We start from the raw sequence: 24,368 nt of genomic DNA, 5'->3' as shown, positions 1-24,368 counted from the left end.
GGGAAGCCCTGAGCTTATCTCACACACTCTGTCTCTAACTCTGTTTTTTTTTTTTTTTTTTTTTTTTTTGCGTGTTCTCCAAGGCAATGTCTCAGGAGCCCCTTTAAAATCAAGCTTGAAATCTTATAGCTGAGATCTAAGGGTGGAAATAAAGCCCTCATTTTCTTTATATGAGAATCGGAACTTGTTCATAGAGGAAAGGGGATAAATTTGAAAGGGGTTAGACCTAAGAACTCTTCTTTCTAGCTTTCACTCCTGAGACTATGAAAAGCAAACGAAAAAATAACATCTTGGGCATTAGGACCCAGTGGAAGTGCCTCTGCCTCATTCAGACTCTGTTAACTTCTCTCAGTGACGTAAAGGAGCAGCCCGAGCTCATTCTCTGCCCGCAGCCCCCCTTCATCTCTCTCCTCCTGCTCCTTTTCTCCTCCTTTCTCCTCCCCCTCCCTTTTTTCCTCCCTCCCTCTCCCCCTTTCCCTCGCTCTCCTCCTCCCTCCCTCCCCGTCTTTCTTACCCCCTCCCTTTCTCTCTCTCTCTCTCTCACTCGTTCCCTAACATTAAAGAGAAAATGCTGCTATCCGTGACTTCCAGGCCCGGGATTTCGACTTTTGGCTACAATAGAAACAACAAGAAGGTAGGGAAAAGCGCTTTTTTGGTATCTAGCTACTTCTTTTTCTGGGGATCTTGCAATGCCCTTGGTTTTTACATTCTTTTTAAAGAGGGGAAGGGGATTCCTCTCTCAAGATTCCTAATTCCTCACCGCGCTTCTCCCTTTTCCACTACTGCTTTCTGCATCTTTCCTCAACTGGTTCTGGAGTTCAGGGAACTTTCAGTCTCTGCGAGGCCTGAAAAGACAGGGGAATTAAAAACAAATCAAGCTTGCAAGTTTGTATCCTTATGAAATGAAGTTAGTTTGACTTCCTGCTGATGTATCAATCTCCACAAGGATAATATGTCATTTCAGACCCTGTCCCCCAGTCCACCCCACCCCACAAGATTATTTTATTTTTTGATTAACTGTTTCCATTCTCTCCCCAACCTTCCCTCCTACCCATACCACCAGTAGTATTAGATAGCTGAAATCATAGATAGTCAGAGAAACCACAACAGTTTATCAAGAGCTGGGTATACTCTTCTAGACTACAGATCCTACCCCACCCAGCCTATAGAGAAGGAGTCTTGAGAGACATCGCACCTTGGGATTAAGGCACAGAGCGCTGTGATACTTTGGATCTTGTATTTGAACTGATACTTGGACCTCTGCAGATAGCCAGACTTTGCAGTGATCCTAGGAGTCTTTATGATTAACCCATGGCTGCCAGAGAATTGTGCTGTCCTTGGGCACATGGGGAGAGATGGACAATCTTGTCCATATTTGACAAGGAATATATTTGGCAGTTTCTGGCATTTCAGGGCGCACAGCATACTGATTAGGAGGAATTTCATGCTGTAGCAGGAAGAAGACTCTTTACCCTCTCTTTGTGTTGTAGCTGTTCTTTGAAGAAAAAATGTGACATAGACATTTAGGGAATCTTTTGCTCATCTAGTGGAATGTTGGAGGGTGAGGAACGATTCCTGCTGCTTTCTCATGTACCTAATGAGACCATTAGAGGTGGATTTACACACAAGTGTCTGATCAATGCAGTGGGTAAATGTTTAGACCCAAAACACTTAATGTTGATTTATGGACTTAGTCTGTGTGGTACTCATTTTGTTTATATCCTGAAGAAATATGGGTAGAGGGGAGAGGAAATGGGGAGCTATAGGTCATGGGATACAAAGTAGTAGATATGTAGGATGAACAAATCCTGAGATCCAATGTACAACATGAGGACTATAGATGATAAAGTTGTACTGTATATGGGATTCATGCTAAATAAGCAGACTTTAGCTCCTCTTGCCCCAAAAAGAAACAAAAGGGACAATTATATGGGATGATTAATTTACTTCACTATAGTAACCTTTCTACTATCTATATGTATCCCATAACATGTTGTATACCTTAAATATACACAATAAAATTTACTTTAAAAAAAAAATGAGGCTGGGCATGGTGGCTTATGCCTGTAATCCCAGCACTTGGGAGGCCAAGGCACGTGGATCACTTGAGGTCAGGAGTTCGAGACCAGCCTGGTCAACATGTGAAACCCCAAATTAGCTGGGCTTGGTGGCACGCGCCTGTAATCCCAGCTACTCAGGAGGCTGAAGCAGGAGAATCACTTGAACCTGGGGGACAGAGGTTGCAATGAGCCAGGATTGTGCCACTGCACTCCAGCCTGGGTGACAGAGCAAGACTCCATCTCAAAAAGAAATGAAATATGAGTTTATACATATTTGTTGGTTATCAATATATGTTTATATGTACATATACTGACATCCCTTTATCAAATATATGTATAGATAACACATTATATATTATATGTATATATTTGAAAGGGAAATATTTCACGTGTCTTTATTCTTTTCAAACCTTGTAGAGTACCATGTGAAAATTTCTTTCCTGATTTTTTTCCCTCCTAGTTCTCTCAGGTTACCCAGAACTCATTAAAATAAAATGAATTCCCAAAATGAATTGCTTCCCTATTAGAGGTTTCACGTATTTGAAGCTATCTAAAAATCTCTTTTTGCTCTCTGCTCCCTCTCCCACCTTGGAGTATAGGAAAAAGTTAACTAGTTTCTAAATCTAGGATAGTATATGGGACAAGAGGTATGGTTGTGGGTTTGGGTTGAAATCTCTTAGTAAGGTTTGACAATTCAGGAATTGTTGGAATTGGTTGGGGAGGATAGGTAGATACATAATTACTAATTACTAATGTATTTGTCAATTCTTTGGGTTCTTATAAGTCAATGTTATGATCAGATGTAAGGATGCTGTATCTGTGCATCACTCTGTGGCTATGCATATGACTCCTTTTGTGCCTATATAAGTTTGTGAACGTGGAGGGTTTTCATATTTTTATTTTTACTTTTTTTTTTTTGAGATGGAGTCTCGCTCTGTCACCCAGGCTGGAGTGCAGTGATGTGATCTCAGCTCACTGCAGCCTCCGTCTCCCAGGTTCAAGCAATTCTGCCTCAGCCTCACGAGTAGCTGGAACTACAGGAGTGCCACCACACCCGGACAATTTTTTTGTGTTCTTAGTAGAGACGGGGTTTCACCATGTTGGCCAGGCTGGTCTCAAACTCCTGACCTCAAGTGATCTGCCTGCCTCGGACTCCCAAAGTGCTGAGATTATACTTTGAGTCACCAAGCCTGGCCCATATTTTTATTTATTTATTTGAGATGGAGTCTTGCTCTGTCGCGCCCAGGCTGGAATGCAGTGGCGCGATTTCGGCTCACTGCAACCTCCGCCTCCTGGGTTCAAGTGATTCTCCTGCCTCAGCTTTCTGACTAGTTGGGATTACAGGTGCCCGCCACCACGCCCAGCTAATTTTTTTGTATTTTTAGTAGAGACGGGGTTTCATCATGTTGGTCAGGCTGGTCTTGAACTCCTGACCTCAGGTAATCTGCCTGCCTCGGCCTCCCAAAGTGCTGGGATTACAGGCATGAGCCACTGCGCCTGGCCCCATATTTTTATTTTTATTTTACTTAATTTTTTTCCTCAACACTAGATGACCAGGGAGGGTGTTTTTAAATTACAGCATTATTACGTTGCTCTTTGTCTTGTCAAGTAGGGCTTACTGTGTTTCTGTTTTGGAAAGGGTTGTAGAAGCATTTGCTTATGTAATTTGTGTATTTTCCATACTCAGTTAAATTTTATTTGTTTATTTATTTATTTTGAGACAGAGTCTTACCCTGTCACCCAGGCTGGAGTGCAGTGGCGCGATCCTGGCTCCCTGCAACCTCAGTCTCCTGGGTTCAAGCGATTCTCCCGCCTCAACCTCCTGGGTAGCTGGGACTACAAGTGTGCGCCACCATGCCCAGCTAAATTTTGTAATTTTAGTAGAGACGAGGTTTTGCCACGTTGGCCAGGCTGGTCTTGAACTCCTGGCCTCAAGCAATCTGCCTGCCTCGGGTTCCCAAAGTGCTGGGATTACAGGCGTGAGCCACTGTCCGGCCCATTTATTTATTTATTTATTTATTTATTTATTTATTTATTTATTTATTTATTTTGAGACAGGGTATCACTCTGCAGTCTGGGCTGGAGGACAGTGCCATGATCTCGGCTCACTACAATCTCCAACCCCTGGGCTTAAGCGAGCCTCCCACCTCAGCCAACTTTTATATATAACTTTTTTGTTGTTTGTTTTCGAGACAGAGTCTCGCTCTGTCACCCAGGCTGGAGTGCAGTGGGGCGATCTCAGCTCACTGCAACCTCCGACTCCTGGGTTCAAGCGATTCTTCTGCCTCAGCCTCCTGAGTAGCTGGGATTACAGAGGCCCACCACCACGCCTGGCTAATTTTTTATATTTTTGGTAGAGATGGCGTTTCACCATGTCGGCCAGGCTGTTCTCGAACTCCTGACCTCAAGTGACCTGCCCACCTCGGCCTCCCAAAGTGCTAGGATTACAGGCGTGAGCCACCACGCCCTACCTATATATAACTTTTATATAAAAGTTACTGTTTCTTACTGAAACTAATGAAAGTTATTGTAAAAATTTAACTTTGGTGCTCACGCCTGTAATCCCAGCTCTTTGGGAGGTGGAAGCGGGCAGATGGCTCGAGGTCAGGAGTTTGAGACCAGCCTGGCCAACATGAAACCCCATCAATACTGAAAATACAAAAATTAGCCGGGTATGGTGGTGCACGCCTGTAGTCCCAGCTACTCAGAAGGCTGAGGCAGGAGAATCACTTGAACCCAGGAGGTGGATGTTGCAGTGAGCTGAGATTGTGCCACTGCACTGCAGCCCGGGCAACAGAGTGAGACTCCATCTCAAAAATAAATAAATAAATAAAATAAAAAATAAAAAAACATAAAAGGTAGGATTATTTTATTTTGAAATATATACTTCACTTATCAGGAAAGATGTTTCCTGAGGAGCCCATGACAGTCATAGTTTTCTTACTCTTTATTGGCTGGTGGTAAATATGGGAATGCCGTCAACAAATGTATAATGCCTAATAAAGGCAGACTTTTTTCTCAGGAAGTAGTGTTAAATTTTTTTTTCCTTTCTTTGGAATTAAAATAGTTACTGAAGGGGAAAAATGTGGATTTCAAAGAGGGATTCTGCAAGATAATTTTGTGTTTTTTTTTTTAAACATCAGTTTTAATGCCCTTCAGTAACTTGGTCCATTAAAAAAAAAAAAAAGGCTGAAGTAAAAAGAGACAGGGTCTCAACACTGTTTCTTCAATGTTTGAAGAAGTTGCCAAAGTAGAGAGATTTGAGTATAGGTGAGATCGAAAGAGGAAATGTTTGGGACTAAAGGAATTTCAAACTTGTAAAGGGCCTAACCACGCCTTTCTTGACATCATCTCTCTGGCATGTGTTATTATAATTTAACTCCTCATAGGATCAACAACCATTTCCTTTGGAAAAAAAGAAAAGGGACTGTGTTTAACTTAGGATAATTTGCCTTCTCCAACGTACTTTTCATACATTTCTATTTCTTCTCAATGTTAATATATTGAAGACTGATGGGGAGTAGGAGGTGATGAAAGTAACGCTGACTGGTGGGTACTGCCAGATCCTCATTCTTTGAGAAGCTTGTTACCTGAGATTGTCAAGAGTGTCTACTCAGGAGAGAGAAGTGACAAACAGTGCTGGATTCACTTAGTACTTCTAACAGGATAGAGAATTTTCTCTGTGTATGTTTACTACTTTTCCTTCTAGTTTCCATCAAATCAAATGTAATAGGACTGAGAATTAAGAACTTGTAGGTCTAACATCTCTTGACTGGGGCAGCTGTTCTGTTATCAGTAATAAGTTAACTCAAATGGTTAAAGTTTAGTGGTAGGCCGGGCGCAGTGGCTCACGCCTGTAATCCCAGCACTTTGGGAGGCCAAGGTGAGTGGATCACCTGAGGTCAGGAGTTTGAGACCAGACTGGCCAACAGGGTGAAACCCCGTCTCTACTAAATATACAAAAATTAGCCAGGCACCAGTAATCTCAGTTACTTGGGAGGCTGAGGCAGGAGAATTGCTGGAACCTGGGAGGCAGAGGTTGCAGTGAGCCAAGATCGCGCCATTGCACTTCAGCCTGGGGCCGACAACAGCGAGACTCCATCTCAAAAAAAAAAAAAAAACAAAAACAAACAAAAACAAAAACAAACAAAAACTTTAATGGCCATATATTACCTGCTGAACAAAGTGCAAATCTCTAGCCCAACACCTACTATCTGTCTGGCCTTTCCTTATCTTCCCCATCCCCCGCCACCCCCCAACCATGCCCCCTTGATACTGTTACATTTGCTCTACTGGCCAGTTACGTTAATGCAGTTTTCTGGATATACCCTTTGGTTGCTGGTTTACATTTCTTATTCCATAGGAGAATATGCAGTATGCAGTACAACAAAAAATACAGAACAGAAACAGGACAAGGGAAAATATCAACTGGACTAAGAAGTCAGTTGGAATTAAAAGGCAAGTATGGCCAGGCACAGTGGCTCATGCCTGTAATTCCAGCACTTTGGGAGGCCAAAGTGGGAGGATCACTTGACCTAGGAGTTCTAGACCAGCCCGGACAACATGGCAAAACCCAGTCTCTACAAAAGATACAAAAATTAGCTACATATGGTGGTGTGTGCCTGTCGTTCCAGCTGCTCAGGAGCCTGAGGCAGGAGGATCACCTGAGCTGGTAGAGGTCGAGGCTACAGTGAGCCATGATCATGCCACTGCATTGCAGCCTGGGCAACTGAGCGAGACCATGTATCAAAAAAAAAAAAGTCAAGTGTGCAAATCATAAAATTATAATGCTGGAAGATGAGGATTGAAGAATAGTCTTTGAATTTGTTAGTGTAAAGGTGGTTGATGACTTTGACAAGCAATTTCAGAGGTATGGGGAGCAAAATCAACGTTGGAATAGGTTGATGAGTGAAAACAAGTAAGGAAGTATAGATGGTATATATACACTAATCTCTTAAGAACATTGATTAAGATGTAGAGCAGAACCCAAATAGAAAGTAGGCAAAACATCTGAATCGATGTTTATCCACAGGCTCTATGGCAAGATGCTTAACATCATTAGCCATCAAGGAAATATAAAATAAAGCCACAATGAGATACCACTTCACACCCACTAGGCTGTTTATAATGAAAAAGACAGATAATAAAAAAGACAGTGAATAATCAAAAAGATAATCGAAAGGACAAATATCTCCTCGGCACTGTGTTGCCCAGGAGTTAGAGACCAGCCCGGGCAACATGGTGAAACCCCATCTCTACAAAAATACAAAAATTAGCTGGGTGTGGTGGCATACACCTGTAGTCCTAGCTATTCATACTTGGAAGGCTGAGGTGGGAGGATTGCTTGAGCCCAGGTCAAGGCTGCGGTTGATTGCCCCACTGTCTTCATTCTGGGTGACAGAGCAAGACTCTGTATCAAAAAAGAAAGAAAGAAAGAGAGACATAATATATGTGGAGTAACTGGAACCTTTATACACTTCTGGTGGGAATGTAAAATGGTACAGCTGCTTTGGAAAACATCTTGGCAGGTTCTCAAAAGGTTAAGCAAAGACCCAGGAATTCCACTCCTAGATATATGCCCAAGAGAAATGGAAACATATGTTCACACAAAGACCTGTACATAAATGTTCATAGGAGCATTATTCATAATAGTCCAGAGTGGAAACAACCCAAATGTCCATCAACTGATGAATGGATAAATAAAATACACGGTGTGCCCATACAATGAAATATTATTCAACAATAATAAGGATTGGGGTACTAGGCTGAGTGTGGTTTCTCATGCCTGTAATCCCAGCACTTTGGGAGCCCGAGGCAGGTGGATTGCTTGAGCCCAGGAGCTCTAGACCAGCCTGGGCAACATGGCAAAAGCAAAACCCCATCTCTACAAAAAGTACAAAAATTAGCCAGGCGTGCTGGTGTGCAACACACCTGTAGCCCCAGCTACTCGGAAGGCTGAGGTGGTAGGATTGCTTGAGGCTGGGAGGTGGAGACTGCAGTGGATCACACCACTGTACTCCAGCTTGTGCAACAGAGCAAGACTCTGTCCCAAAAACAACAACAACAACAACAACAACAACAAATCCCTAGGGGGGGAGAAAAAAAGAAAAAAGGATGGAATACTGATACATGCTAAATGTGGATGAACCTTAAAAACATTACGCTCATGAAAGAAGCCAGTCATAAGAGACTACATGTTGTATGATTCCATTTATGGGAAATGCCCAGAATACGGAAATCTATAGAGACAGAAAGTCGATTAGTGGTTGCCTAGGGCTTAGTGGAGAAATAGGGAGTGACTGGTAATGGGTATTGTGTTTGTTTTTGGGATAATGAAGTGTTCTAAAATTGTGGTTATGATTGCACAACTCTGTGATCTAAGTACCATTGAATTTATGCTTTCTTTATTTAGAGACAGGGTCTCACTCTGTTGCCCAGGCTGGAGTGCAGTGGCACAATCATAGCTTACTAAAGCCTCAAACTCCTGAGCTCAAGGGATCCTCCTGCCACAGCCTCCCAAGTAGCTGGGATTACAGTGCCACATGCCCAGCTAATTAAAAAAAATTTTTTTTATAGAGACAGGCTTTTGCTATGTTGCTCAGGCTTCTCTCAAACCCCTGGGCTCAAGCGATCCTCCTGCCTTGGCCTCCCAGAGTGCTGGGATTACAGGCATGAGCCATTGTGCCTAGTCCTGAATTTATACTTAAATGGGTGACGTGTATGGTATGTGAATTATATCTCAGTAGAGTTGTTATTTTAAAAAAAGGGACCAGAGAAATGAGATAAAAGCTAGAAGAGGATAGCGGTGCTGTCAAGAGAGAATTTTCTTTTTCCTTTTTTTTTGTTTTTGTTTTTTTTTTTTTTTGAGGCAACATTTTGCTCTGTTGCCCAGGCTGGAACACAGTGGTGCAATCATGGTTCACTGTAGCCTCAACCTCCTGGGCTCAAGCGATTCTCCTACCTTGGTGTCCCGAGTAGCTGGGACTACCGGCTCACGCCGTCACACTTGGCTAATTTTTAAATTTTTGTACAGATGGGGTCCCACTATATTGCCCTGGCTGGTCTCAAACTCCTGGGCTCAAGTGATTCTCTCACCTCAGCCTCCTAAAGTGCTGGGATTTCAGGCATGAGATACTGCACCTGGCTGAGATAATTTTCTTAAAGATGGGAGATGTAGGAGACAAATGTAAAGAGAATCATGACCAGTTACTTGGTACTTATTCTCAAAATATGTATAGTCACGTCCCTCCAACTCTGATCTTTTTGTTGTTCTTGTGCCTTATGCATTCAGCCTCTGATCCTTTTTGTTGTTGTTGCTTAATTCCGGAATGGCCTTTCGTTTCATTTGTTTACTTCACTCATATTACTTATGTTTATTGAACAGCTGCAGCATGCTAGGCCCTGGGGTTAAGGCATGACTGTGGCCCTTTAAGAACTCACAGTCAAAACTGTCTTTAAAAATCCTACCCATCCCTTTAAGTTCAGTTGAAAATTACCTCTTATATAAAGCTTCTGCTAATCCCTCCAATTCCCAGCCCCAGAGGGGACTGTTTTTTCCAAAGGGGACTTTTTTCTGAACCCCCATAATGTTTTATGCTTCTTATATGGTGTTTATATAATTTTGCATTGTATTGGAATCATTTAGGTAATTGTCTTATCTTCATTGCTAGAGTGTAAGCTCTTTAAGGTAGAGACAGTGTTAGTCAGTTTATTATCTCCCCAAATACCTAATATAGCATCTTAGGCCTATCTAGTAGATACTCAAAAAATATATATCCTAATAAATGTGATTAAGCTATCATATTTAGTGCCTATGGTAGGAACTAAATCAAGGTTAAGCAAAGGAAGGAAGCATTATGTTCTATACAAACCCTGAAATACGGAGTTAGATAGATCTGAATTTATTTTTAAGTAATTATTTATTGATTGATCTGAATTTAAATGTGGCTTTGTCACATATTAGCTGTGTGACCAGCGCCAGGTGTCTTAGGCTTTCTGACCTTGAATTTTTCATCTTAAAGTACTGATATATTGGCCGGGCGCGGTGGCTCATGCCTGTAATCCCAGCACTTTGGGAGGCTGAGGCGGCCGGATCAGAGGTCAGGAGTTCAAGACCAGCCTGGCCAACATAGTGAAACCCAGTCCCTACTAAAAATACAAAAAAATTAGCTGGGTGTGGTGGTGGGCACCTGTAATCCCAGCTACTTGGAAGGCTGAGGCGAGGAACCTGGGAGACAGAGGCTGCAGTGATCCGAGATCTGCCACTGGACTCCAGCCCAGGCGACAGTGCGAGATTCCATTTCAAAAAAAAAAAAAAAAAAGTACTGATATATTTTGTCGAATTATTTTGAGGATTGGTAATGTTTATAATCACATATCAGCCTGTATATTGGCTGTTTTTCTCTTGTTTAAAAAAAACATTGGGGGCCGGGCACTGTGGCTCAACGCCTGTAATTCCAGCACTTTGGGAGGCTGAGGTGGGCAGATCACCTGAGGTCAGGAGTTCGAGACCAGCCTGGCCAACGTGGTGACCCTGTCTCTATTAAAAAATATAAAATTAGCTGGGCATGGTGATGCATGCTTGTAATCCCAGCTAATTGGGAGGCTGAGCCAAGAGAATCGCTTGAACCCAGGAGGTAGAGGTTGCAGTGAGCCAAGATCGTGCCGTTGTACTCCAGCCTGGGCTACAAGAATGAAATTCTGTCTGAAAATTGTGAACCTATGGAGTATAAAAAAGGAAAAAAAATTGGCCAGGTGCGGTGGCTTACACCTGTAATCCCAGCACTTTGGGAGGCCGAGGCAGGCAGATCACTGGAGGTCAGGAGTTTGAAATCAGCCTGACCAACATGGTGAAACTCCGTCTCTACTAAAAATACAAAATTAGCCAGGCATGGTGGCGCGTGCCTGTAATCCCAGATACTAGAGAGGCTGAGGCAGGAGAATTGCTTGAACCTGGGAGACGGAGGTTGCAGTGAGCAAAGATTGTGCCATTGCACTCCAGCCTCGGCAACAAGAGCGAAACTCTGTCTCAAAAAAAAAAGAAAAAAAATTTAAATTAAAAAAAAACCTCTTTCTTCTTCTTCTAGCCATTGTTTCATTTCTCTTCTTCCCTTTACAGTAAAACATCTTGAAAGAGCTATCTATTCAAGAATCATATATACTTGCTGTCTCCAATTTATTTCCTTCCATTCTTTTTTCTTTTATTATCTTGAATATATTGTCAGATAATACAAAAGTTTACATGTAGTTATAAAGTGTAATAATAGAGGAACACCTGTAAGAGGTACTCTCAAGTACTAGACTAGATTCATTGCCTGTAAATTACGTACACATGAATTTCTCCGTCTCATCCTCTGCACCTCTTCTAGAGGTAACCACTGTCCTAAATTCTGTATTTATTATTCTCTTGCTTTTTATTTTATTTTATTTTTTGAGACTGGGTCTCACTTTGTCACTCGAGCTGGAGTGCAGTGGCTCGATCATGGCTCACTGCAGCCTCAACCTCCCTGGCTCAAGCAATCCTCCCACCTCAGCCTCCTGAGTAGCTAGGATTACAGATGTGCGTCACCATGCCCAGCTAATTTTTAAATTTTTTGTGGAGACAGGGTCTCACTCTGTCATCCAGAGTGGAGTGCAGTGGCATGATCGTAGCTCAGTGCAGACTGGAACTCCTGGGCTCCTGTGATCCTCCTGCCTCAGCTTCCCAAGTAGGTAGGACTATAGGCACTCACCACCACACCTGGCTAATTTTTAAATTTTTTTGTAGACACAGGGACTCGCTATGTTGCCCAAGCTGGTCTCGAACTCCTGACCTCAAGCAATCCTCCTGCCTTGGCCTCCCAAAGTGCTGGGATTATAGGTGTGAGCCACGGCACCCAACCCTATTACTTTTTTTTTGAGACGGGATCTTCCTCTGTCACCCAGGCTGGAGTGTAGTGGCGTGATCTCAACTCACTGCATCTTCCACCTCCCGGGTTCAGGCAATTCTCATGTCTCAGCCTTCTGAGTAGGTGGGAATACAGGTGCATGCCACTACACCTGGCTTATTTTTGTGTTTTTAGTAGAGACAGGGTTTCACCATGTTGACCAGGTTGGTCTCGAACTCCTGACTTCAAGTGATTCGCCCACCTTGGCCTCCCAAAGTGCTGGGATTACAAGCATGAGCTACTGCGCCCAGCAGCCCTGTTACTTTTCAAAAACATAGTTTTAGTTTTCTGTGGAAGAAAGTGAAGCCAGTTTACTTCTATACTGCCATTTTGGACTGAAAGTCTTTCCCAAAAAACATAGTTTTAAAATCACGTTTAATTAACTTGTTTGCACTGTTCTAAGTACTTTGTATAACTGTATATAATTATATCTACATAATATATAGTTATATAACTATATTTTATCTTATTTAATCCTTACAACTTCATTATTATTATTCCCATCTTATAGATGAGGAAAAGTGAGTTACAGAGAGTTTGAAAATCATACTGCTAGTGAATGGCCCAACTGGGATTTGAACCCAGGTAATCTAGTTCCAAATCTGTGCTTGCAACCACTGCTGTAGTGTCTTATTGCAGCACATAGTCTTCTGTTTGTTTTTGTTTTTGTTTTTTTACCTTCAGTTTTGTGTTTTCACGATTCATTCATGTTGCATGTAGATGTGGTTTATCCATTTTTCATGCTTTACAATATTTCATTTGTGAATATACTATAATTTATCCATTCTCCTACCAATGGATTTTTGGATTGTTTCTAGATTGTGTTTGTTCATTTTTGCTGTTTTTGAAATTGCTGTTCTGAACATTCTTCTGTATATAGTATCCTTGTGCTAGAGTTTCTCTTGGGTTTCTACCTAAGAGTGGGATTGCTGAGCCATCAGGTATGCAAATATTCCACTTTGGGAGATAATGCTAAATTTATTTCCAAAGTATTGTGCCAAATCTGTTTCCATCAACAATGTATAAAATTTGTCATAGACTTACATCCTTTCCATTTTTTGATAATGTCAGACTTCTCTCATTCCCTCTTAAAGCAAACTAATTAGGCTTTTATTCCTACCACTCCACCAAAACTGCTCTTTTCAAAGTCTGCAGTGACTCATGTTATTAAGTAAATGTTTATTTATTTATTTATTTTTTATGATGGAGTCTCGCTCTGTCGCCCAGGCTGGAGTGCAGTGGCACGTTCTCGGCTCACTGCAACCTCCGCCTCCCAGCTTCACGTCATTCTCCTGCCTCAGCCTCCCGAATAGCTGGGACTACAGGCGCCCGCCACCACGCCCGGCTAATTTTTTGTATTTTTAGTAGAGACAGATTTTCACTGTGTTAGCCAGGATGGTCTCGATCTCCTGACCTCGTGATCCGCCCGCCTCAGCCTCCTAAAGTGCTGGGATTACAGGCGTGAGACACAGCGCCCAGCCCCAGTAAATGTTTATTTCTTAACTTTCATCTTAACCTATCGACAACACTTGACACAATTGATCACTCTATTCCTTGAGAAACTTTCTTCATTTGACTTATGGAATGCCACACTCTCCTGGTTTTCTTCTTATTTCTATGGCCTCTCTTTTTCTGGTTCCTTTCCTGGTTTCTCATCATTTTCCTGACCTCTAAACCTTGGAGTACCCCAGGACTCAGTCCTTGAGCCTCTTTTCTGTCTATACTTCTCTCTTCATAGTTTTATCCAGGTCTTGGACGGGTGCAGTAGCTCATGCCTGTAACCTCAGCACTTTGGGAGGCTGAGGTGAGCAGATTGCTTGAGCTCAGGAGTTTGAGACCAGCTGGGGCAACATGGTGAAACCCTGTCTCTACCAAAAATGCAAAAATTAGCCAGGCGTGGTGGTGCATGCCTGTGGTCCCAGCTACTCGGGAGGCTGAGGTGGAAGGATCACTTGAACCCAGGAGGCAGAGGTTGCAGTGAGCTGAGATTGTGCCACTGCACTCCAGCCTGGGTGACAGAGGGAGACTCCATCTCAAAAAAAAAAAAAAAAAAAATTTATATCCAGTCTCATAGCTTTGAATAGCACCCGTATGACGGAACTCTCAACTTGGACTGCCCTCCTGTATTTTAGATTTATATATTTAACATCACACCTGACACCTCCATTTAGACATTTATTAGACATTTCAAACTTAACATATTTAAACAGAGCTCCTGCCTGCTCTTTTCCTCCCTGCCCTGCCAAAACTGTTCTCTGTCTCAGTAAATGGCAGCTTCATTCTTCCATATGCTCAGACCGAAAACCTTAATATTATCCTTGACCTTCTTTTCCCCCCATAACTCCATATCTAATGGCATACTACTAGTATCTATTTTATTGAGCTGTTAGTAATGAATGCCTGGCACATAGTAAATGATCATTAAGGTTAACGATTGGCCAGGTGTGGTGGCTAACACCTGTAATCCTAGCACTTTGGGAGGCCGAGGCAGGTGGGTGGATCACCTGAGGTCAGAAGTTTGAGGCTAGCCTAGCCAACATGGCAAAACCCTGTCTCTGTTAAAAATACAAAAATTAGCTGGGCGTGGTGGCGCACACCGTAATCCCAGCTACTCGGGAGGCTGAAGCAGGAGAATCACTTGAACCTGGGAGGTAGATTTTGCAGTGAGCTGAAATTGCACCAGTGGAGTCTAGCCTGGGTGACAGAGCAAGACGCCATCCCAAAAAAAAAAAAAAAAAAAAAAAAATCCCAGCACTCTGGAAGGGCGAGGCAGGCAGAATACCTGAGGTCAGGAGTTCTGCCCGGCTAATTTTTGTATTTTTGTAGTGATAGGGTTTCACCATGTTACCCAGGCTGTTCTTGAACTCCTGGACTCAAGTAATCCTCCCACCTCAGCCTCCCAAAATGCTGGGATTACAAGCATGAGCCACCATGCCTGGCCTGAGCTTCTTGAAAGAGTAGTCCATATAGAGTCTCTGTTTCCTTACCTCCTACTCTTTTTCTTAGTAAGATCTTTTCCTTCCTTCCTTCCTTCCTTCCTTCCTTCCTTCCTTCCTTCCTTCCTTGCTTCCTTCTTTCTTTTCTCTCTTTCTCTCCTTCTCTCCTTCTTTCTTGTTTTGTTTGTTTGTTTGTTTGTTTGTTTGTTTGAGATGGAATCTTGCTCTATCTCCCAGGCTGGAGTGCAGTGGCGTGATCTTGGCTCACTGCAACCTCCACCTGGTGGGTTCAAGCAATTCTCCTGCCTCAGCCTTCCTAGTAGCTGGGACTACAGGCGTTTGCCACCATGCCTGGCTAATTTTTTGTATTTTCAGTAGAGACGGGGTTTCACCATGCTGGCCAGGCTGGTCTCGAACTCCTGACCTCATGATCTGCCCCCCACCCCCCCCACCTTGGCCTCCCAAAGTGCTGGGTTTACAGGCATGAGCCACTGCACCTGGCCTATTTTTATTTTTAATTGTGACAAATATACATAACATAAAATTTACCATCTTGAACTTTTTTTTTTTTGAGACGGAGTCTTGCTCCGTTGTGCAGGCTGGAGTGCAGTGGCATGATCTTGGCTCACTGCAACCTCCACCTCCCAGGTTCAAGTGATTCTCCTGCCACAGCCTCCCAAGTAGCTGGGATTACGGGCACCTGCCATCACACCTGGCTAATTTTTGTATTTTTAGTAGAGACGAGTTTTCACCAGGTTGGTCAGGCTGGCCTTGAACTCCTGACCTCAAGCAGTCCACTCACCTCAGCCTCCCAAAGCGCTGGGATTACAGGCGTGAGGCGCCCACCTTGCCTGGCTCATCTTGAACATTTTAGTATACAGTTTAGTAGCATTAAGTGCATTTACATTGTTGTGCAACCCATCTCCAGAATTCTTTTCATCTTACAAAACTGAAACTCTATACCCATTAAACAACTCCACATTCTCCTCTCCCTCCAGCCTCTGGCAACCACTGTTCTACTTTCTGTCTCGATGAATTTGACTATCCTATGTACCTTATGTAAGTGAAATCATACAATATTTTTGTGACTGTCTTATTTCACTTGGTATAATGTCCTCGTGGTTCATCTGTGTTGTAGCATGTGTCAGTGTTTCCTTGCCTTTCACCCTGAATAATGTTTCATTGTATGTACAACATATAGCACATACTTGTTTATTCATTTGTCCATTGATGGATACTTGGGTTGCTTCTACCTTTTGGCTGTTGTGAATAATGTTGCTATGAACTTGAGTGTACAAATACATTCAAGTGTCCCTTTGAGACACTGCTTTCAATTCTTTTGGGTATATACCCAGAAGTGGAGTTGCTACATCATATGGTAAGTCTATTTTTAACTTTTTCAGGAACCACTGTCCTGTTTTCAACATTGCACAAGGGTTCCAATTTCTCTGCATCCTTACCAACACTTGTTGTTTTCTGCCTTTTTTTTTTTTTTATAAGTAGCCATCCTGATGGGTGTGAGGTGGTATCCCATGGTTTTGATTTCTGTTTCTCTAATGATTAGTGATGTTGAACATCTTTTCACATTTGTGAAATGTCATTTGTAAATCTTCTTTGGAGATAAGTCTATTCAAGTCCTTTGCTTATTTTATTTTATTTATTTATTTGAGACAGAGTTTTGCTCTTTTTGCCCAGGCTGGAGTGCAATGGCATGATCTTGGCTCATTGCAACCTCCACCTCTTGGGTTCAAGTGACTCTCCTGCCTCAGTCTCTCGGGTAGCTGGGATTACAGACGTGCACCACCACGCCCGGCTAATTTTTGTATTTTTAGTAGAGATGGGGTTTTGCCATGTTGGCCAGGCTAGTGTCGAACTCCTGGCCTCATGTGATCCACCCACCTCAGCCTCCCAAAGTGCCTGGAATTACAGGCATGAGCCACCACACCTGGCCCATCTTTGGGATTTTGATAGGGATTACATTGAATCTGCAGATTACAGGTATGAGCCACTACACCTAGCCCATTTTTGGGATTTTGATATGGATTACATTGAATCTGCAGATTGCTTTGAGTAGTTCTGATATCTTTTTTTTTTTTTTTTCTGAGACGGAGTCTCAGGCTGTCTTGCTCTGTCACCCAGGCTGGAGTGCAGTGATCTCAGCTTACTGCAACCTCCGCCTCCCGGGTACAAGCAATTCTCTGCTTCAGCCTCCTGAGTAGCTGGGATTACAGGCGCCTGCCACCAAGCCCGGCTAATTTTTGTATTTTTAGTAGAGATGGGGTTTCACCATCTTGGCCAGGCTGGTCTTGAACTCCTGACCTCGTGATCCACCCGCCTTGGCCTCCCAAAGTGCTGAGATCAGGGCGACCGCACCTGGCCCTGATATCTTAACAATGTTAATGCCTCCAATCCATGAGCATGGAGTGTCTTTCCATATATTTGTGTCTTCTGCAATTTCTTTTAGTAATGTTTTTGACTTTCACTGTACAAGTCTTTTGCCTCCTTGGTTAACCTTATTCTTAAGCATATTATTATTTTTGGTGCTATTAGAAATGGAACAGTTTTAATTTCCTTTTCAAATCATTCGTTGTTAGTTATATAAAATTCAGAAATTCTTTTTTTTTTTTTTTTTTTGAGACAGAGTCTTGCTCTGTTGCCCAGGCTGGAGTGCGGTGGCGCAATCTCGGCTTACTGCAACCTCCGCCTCCCACGTTCAAACAATTCTCCTGCCTCAGCCACGCAAGTAGCTGGGATTACACGTGCACACCACCACGCCCAGCTAACTTTTTGTATTTTTAGTAGAGATGAGGTTTCACCATGTGGGCCAGGCTGGTCTGGAACTCCTGAACTCAAGTGATTCACACACCTCAGCCTCCCAAAGTATTAGGATTACAGGCGTGAGCCACTGCGCCCAGCCAGAATTCAGCAATTCTATAAGTCTATGTTTGTGTATTGATTCAGCAAATCGGATATTGCCTTTCTGTTATAGAGGGTAAAGATTTATTTCTCTTAAACCCCGTGCCCTTATGTTCCAGCTTCCCCTTTCTTCCCAGCTTCTGTGTATAAGTTGTGTCATGATTTTTAGTTAAACCAGTATTCAGTATTTATATTATTATGATTTTATAAGTATTATTTCTAGCTAAGCTGTATAATATGCTATGATAATAGTTCCTTTGTTCAATTTTTGTTTTCCCTGGAGTTAATAATTACCTTGTTTTCTTAGTTTTATTTTATATAATAGACAGTATTTTTACATACCAGTTACTGTTCTTTTATTTTTTTTGAGATGGAGTTTCGTTCGCTCTTGTTGCCCAGACTGGAGTGCAATGGCGTGATCTCGGTTCACTGCAACCTCTGCCTCCCAGGTTCAAGCGATTCTCCTCCCTCAGCCTCCTGAGCATACCAGTTACTGTTCTAAGCCCTTTATAAAATTTAACTCACATAAACCTTCTAAAAACTGAGAGGCCGGATGCTTCATTACATTCCAGCTTCACTGGCCTTCTATTCCTTCCAAAGTCCCACCTTATAGCTTTTAACCGTGTGCTCCCTCTTTCCGGAATGATCTCTTTCATTCTCCGAATGGCTAGTTTCTTCTCATCCTTGAAGTCTTTCATACTTAAATGTCATCTTTCTGACTAGTCTAATGAAAATAGGCCACAGCCTTCTTTTTGTCTTTTTTTTGGTAGCCCATTTATCACAGTGGGTAATTATTAAATTATTTTATGATTATTTGATTAATGTCTCTCTCCCCACTAAATACTCCTGAAAATTTTATTAGGGCCAGAACCATGTCTGGTTTAGCTAAGCATTTTGTCCTTGGTACCTAACGTAGTACCTAGTACTCTAAAGTAGGCATTGAATATTTATTGAATGAATAGATGTCAGCTCCTTTTATGTTTCAGGCAGCATGATAAGAGTTTTACATGTATGTATGTATGTATTTATGTATTTATTTGTATTTACATATATGTATGTATTTATTTATTTATTGCAGAAGGGGATCTCACTTTCTCTGCCAGGCTGGAGTGGAGTGGTGTGATCATAGCTCACTGCAGCCTCAAACACCTGAGCTCAGGTGATCCTCCTGCCTTAGCCTTCCATGTAGCCGGGACTACAGGTGTACACTAACACACCCGGCTGATTTTTAAAAAATTGTTTTTTTAGAGACAAGTTCTCACTATGTTGCCCAGACTGATCTCGAACTCCTGGCTTCAAGTGATCCTCCCACCTCAGTCTGCAGAGTAGCCGGGATTATAGGCAAGAATAACCACACCTGGCTACCTGCATTTATTTTAATCCCCACAGCAGTCCTATTTCATAGGTGTTGTTAACTGTCCCCGTTTTATAGGTGAGGTCGAGCAACTTATCCAAAGTCACACAGCTAATACAAGACAATGGTAGAATTAAACCTAAATATTGGCTGGGCTTGGTGGCTCATGCCTGTAATCCCAGCACTTTGGGAGGTCAAGGCAGGAGGATCACTTGAACCCAAGAGTTCAAGACTAGACTAGGTAACATGGCAAGACTAAGTCTCTACAAAAAATTCAAATATTAGCCAGGTGTGGTAGCATGCGCCTGTAGTCGCAACTACTCGGGAGGCTGAGGTGGGAAGATGACTTGAGCCCAGGAATTCGGGGCTACAGCGAACCATGATTGTGCCACTACACTCCAGCCTGGGCAACAGAGTGAGACCTTGACTCAAAAAAAAAAAAAACCCCAAAACCCCTAAGTCTCTGCGACTTTTGAGCCAGTGTTTTAACCATTTTCTGTTGGTTAATGGGATTTATAGTCAAGAAAAATACTTTTTAAAAAATTGAGTAAACATTGATTCCTTGCCTATTCAGTTGCTGAATGAACAGTGAAAAATTTAGTTATATAAAAAGTGAATCTGATTTTCCCTCATTTGTAAAATGAAGACATTAATTAGGAATGAAATTGATTTACTTTAACTCAAATTGAATTACTATTAAATTATTATTTTACAAATAATAGGATTTGCAAACTGGTAGGGCTGTACTCTAACCTTTACCCCACGATTTCAATTACCAAAAATAATATTTGCATAGCTCTTAAAGATTGTTGGGGTTTGAGGGTTTCAATTGGAAGCACTCCTCTTACTTCAATCCAGTTGAGAAATACGAAAAAGTTTGACAGAAATAAAGTAACACTTATTACTAATAAAACTAATATTCAAGAAGATAGCTTATATTTGTGGGCTAGTAGATGTTCTAATACTGAATCCAGAATTAGACAGATTTATCCACCTAAATATAAGCAGTACTTAAAAACCAAACAAAAACCTACGCACTTCTTCGTGTGGGCACTTACCCCTGTAAAATTTGACCAGTTCAGAGTAGCAAAGCTGAGTGTATACTCTCTGCAGCTAGCTGGATCTCAAAATAGGAAAGAAGGAGCTGTGTTTTTCTTCTAGTCACTAAGAAGGGAGGGGTGATATGCTAAACGCTTGGCTGTCTACATTGAAAGAAACATCTGGAGTAGGGAATAAGTGTTTTTCCCTAAGATGGTAACAATCCAGAGAGAAGCAAGAGTCAAAAAATAAAATAAACATAAAAAATTTTAAAAGATGATACAAGATTCTCTTGATTGGGTTCCATTTTCACTTATTAGATCAATGCTTAAATCTAGTAGATTTATTTTTTTTGAGACAGGGTCTCACTGTCATCCTGGTGGAGTTCAGTAGCGTGATCACCACTCACTGCAGCCTCAACCTCTGTGGACTCAGGTGATCCTCCCACCTCAGCATCCAGAGTAGCTGGGACTACTTACGGGCACATGCCACCATGCCCAGCTAATTTTTGCATTTTTCTTTTTTTTTTTTTGTAGGGACAGAGTTGCGCCATGTTGCCCAGGCTGATGTCAAACTCCTGGGCTCAAGGGATCTTCCCACCTTGGCCTCCCAAAGTTCTGTGATTACAGGCATGAGCCACCGCACCTGGCTCTAGTAGACTTTTTGATGATTCAGGTAAAATGATAAACTAAATCCCTTTACCTGTTTTTTGGTGTCATTTTAGACTACTGATTTGAGCATATTTAAAGTATGGGTTTTTTTTTTTTTTAAATGGGGCTTATAGTTAACGAAAACCATTGACTGTCCCTGTGTTTCTTTTTTTTTTTCTTGTTTTTCTTCTTTTTTTTTTTTTTTTTTTATTCAGGGTTTCACTGTGTTGCCTAGGCTGGAGTGCAGTGGCCCGATCTTGGCTCACTGCAGCCTCAACCTCCTCGGCTCAAGTGATCCTCACAGGTCAGCCTCCTGAGTAGCTAGGACTATAGGTGCACACCACTATGTTAGGCTAATTTTAAAAATTTTTTGTAGAGGCAGGGTCTGCCTGTGTTGCCCAGGATGGTCTCAAACTCCTGGGCTCAAGCAATCCTCCCATCCCTGTCTCCCAGAGTGTTGGGATTATAGCCGTGAGCCACCATACCTGGCCTCTTTATTTATTTTTTAACCATCCCATATTTCATTTCTTTTTATTATTTTTATTTATTTATTTATTTATTGAGATGAAGTCTCACTCTGTCACCCAGGCTGGGGTGCAATGATACAATCTTAGCTCACTGCAACCTCCGCCTCCTGGGTTCAAGCAATTCTCCTGTCTCAGCCTCCAAATTTCTTTTTTGAAAAATTATATATAGAGACAGTATCTCATTGTGTTTCCCAGGCTGGTCTCAAACTCCTGGCCTCAATGATTCTCCTGCCTTGGTTTCTCTAAGTGTTGGGATTACAGGCATGAGCCACCACACCCAGCCCCATACTTCATTTCAAATTGTCCATGAAGGCCGGGCACGGTGGCTCACGCCTGTAATCCCAACACTTTGGGAGGCCGAGGCGGGTGGATCACCTGACGTCAGGAGTTCGAGACCAGCCTGGCCAACATGGTGAAACCTCATCGCTACTAAAAATACGAAAAAATTAGCTGGGCGTGGTGGCGGGCGCCTATAATCCCAGCTACCTGGGAGGCTGAGGAAGGAGAATTGCTTGAACCCAGGAGGCAGAGATTGCTGTGAGCTGGGATCATGCCATTACTCTTCAGCCTGGGCAACAGAGCAAGACTCCATCTCAAAAAAAAAAAGTACCGAGAGTCACCTTTTTTTTTTTTTTTTGAGACAGTCTTGCTCTGTGGCCCAGGGTAGAGTACAGGCTGGTCTCGAACTCCTGACCTCAAGGATCCACCCGCCTCGGCCTCCCAAAGTGCTGGGATTACAGATGTGAGCCACCACACCTGGCCTAGAGTCACCTCTTTTTTTTGGAGGCGGGGGTGGAGTCTTGCCCTGTCCCCCAGGCTGGAGTGCGGTGGTGCAATCTTGATCTCAGCTCACTGCAACCTCCACCTCCCAGGTTCAAGTGATTCTCCTGCCTCAGACTCTCAAATAGCTGGGATTACAGGCGTGCGCCACCACACCTGGCTAATTTTTGTATTTTTAGTGGAGACGGGGTTTCACTATGTTGGCTAGACTGGTCTCGAATTCCTGACCTTAAGTGATCCACCCACCTCAGCCTCCCAAAGTGCTGGGATTATAGGTGTGAGCCACCATGCCCGGACATAGAGTCACCTTTTAAAACCAGCTATAGGCCGGGGGTGGTGGCTCACGCCTGTAATCCCGGCAGTTTGGGAGGCCAAGGCAGGGGGATCACAAGGTCAAGAGTTCGAGACCAGCCTGACCAACATGGTGAAACCCCATCTCTACTAAATATACAAAAATTAGCCAGGCGTGGTGTTGCATGCCTGTAATTCCACCTACTCAGGAGGCTGAGGCAGGAGACTCGCTTGAACACAGGAGGTGGAGCTTGCAATGAGCCGAGATCATACCACTGCACTCCAGCCTGGGCAACAGAGCGGGACTTTGTCTCAAAAAAAAACCCATCTGTGCTGGGCAGTTATGTGGCATGTATTCTCTGCCTCAGGCTCTGTTTTAGAAATGTCTTTCTTGTTTTACATTGTTGTTTTTAGGAAGAGGAGTTGCAGGAAATATTTGTTTCTTTCTCTTACATGATTTGAGCTTCAGTAAAATATATTTATCCTGTGACTGACTTTTCTACCTGGAAATGAAGTAGAGTGATGCCACCTAGGCTGAATTCTGTGCCAGTTCATGGTAACCTCTGGTAACCTAACGTCTCAAGATAGTTTTAGTGGTTGGAATGTCTTCTTCTGTCTACCCATCCTCATCACATTTTGTTGTTGTTGAGACAGTCTTGCTCTGTTGCCATGCTGTAGTGCAGTAGTGCAATAATGGCTCAATGCATTCTCAGCCTCTCAAGTTTAGTGATCTTCCCACCTCCTGAGTAGCTGGGACTACAGGCACATGCCACCATGCCCAGCTAATTTTTAATTTTTTTTTTTTTTTGGTAGATCTGGGACTTTGCCATGTTGCCCAAGCTGGTCTTGAACTCCTGGGCTCAAGCAATCCACCTGCCTCAGACTACCAAAGTGTTAAGATTCTAGGCATGAGGCACCACACCTGGCCCTCATCACATTTTTTTAAACTATATATTTAAATTTCAGTAGTTTTTGGGGTACAGGTGGTTTTTGGTTACATGGATAAGTTCTTTAGCGGTGATTTCTGAGATTTTAATGCACCTGTCACCTGAGCAGTTTACACTGTACCCAATATGTAGTCTTTTATCCTTCACGCCCCTTCCAGCCTTCCCCTCCCAGTCGCCAAATTCCATTATATTACTCTTGTGCCTTTACATCCTCCTAGCTTAGCTCTCATTTATAAGTGAGAACATATAATATGCGGTTTTCCATTCCTGAGTTACTTCATTTAGAATAATGGCCTACAGCTCCATCCAAGTTGCTGCAAAATACATTATTTTGTTCCTTTTTATGGCTGAGTAGTATTCCATGGTGTATATACACCACATTTGCTTTATCCACTTGTTGGTCGATGAGCACTTAGGTTGGTTCCGTATCTTTGCAGTTGCAAATTGTGCTGCTATAAACATGTACCTCATCACATTTTTATAACAGCTCTATTGAGATATAATTCACACATCATACAGTTTAAATAAAGTTCACACATCATACATTTAAAGTATACAATTCAGTGGCTCTTAGTATATGCAGTTTTGCATCCACTACCATAATCAATTTTAGAACATTTTATTATCCCCAAAAGGAAATCCTACCCACTTACCTATCACCACTTAATCCTCCCATTGCTCCTCTCCCGTTGCCCTAGGTAGTCACTAATTTACTTTCTATATCTATAGATTGCCCTATTCTGGACATTTTATATAGATGGAATCATGCAACATGTGGTCCTTTGTGATTGGCTTCTGTCTCTTTGCATAATGTTTTTGGGCTTACTTCACATTGTACCATGTTATCAGTACTTTCTTCCCTTTTATGGCTGAATAAATATTTCATCATATGAATATATCACATTTTATTTATCCAGTTATCAGTTGATAAACATTTGTCTTC

The 24,368-nt window shown here is 42.4% G+C and overlaps 1 protein-coding gene across 9 annotated transcripts in view; it reads left to right on the top strand.

Moving 5' to 3' along the window:
- The first annotated feature begins 349 nt into the window (after positions 1 to 349).
- The window catches only part of RBMS2 (RNA binding motif single stranded interacting protein 2), a 70,796-nt gene continuing 46,777 nt past the window's right edge, over positions 350 to 24,368 (top strand). For 2 of the 9 annotated variants that reach the window (XM_055359343.2, XM_055359345.2), the window contains exon 1: positions 353 to 634. In XM_055359343.2, the coding sequence (XP_055215318.1) occupies positions 569 to 634 (66 nt within the window). In that variant the 5' untranslated portion in view covers positions 353 to 568. Of the gene's footprint in view, positions 635 to 24,368 lie in introns of all 9 variants that reach the window. The other 7 variants (XM_063694626.1, XM_063694625.1, XM_063694624.1 and 4 more) reach the window with 6 other exon arrangements.

This window comes from Gorilla gorilla, chromosome 10, assembly GCF_029281585.2.
Source record: "Gorilla gorilla gorilla isolate KB3781 chromosome 10, NHGRI_mGorGor1-v2.1_pri, whole genome shotgun sequence".
Taxonomy (NCBI): domain Eukaryota; kingdom Metazoa; phylum Chordata; class Mammalia; order Primates; family Hominidae; genus Gorilla; species Gorilla gorilla.
The sequence above is the reverse complement of the archived record's forward strand: the minus strand, read 5'-3'. Positions and strand labels throughout refer to the sequence as shown.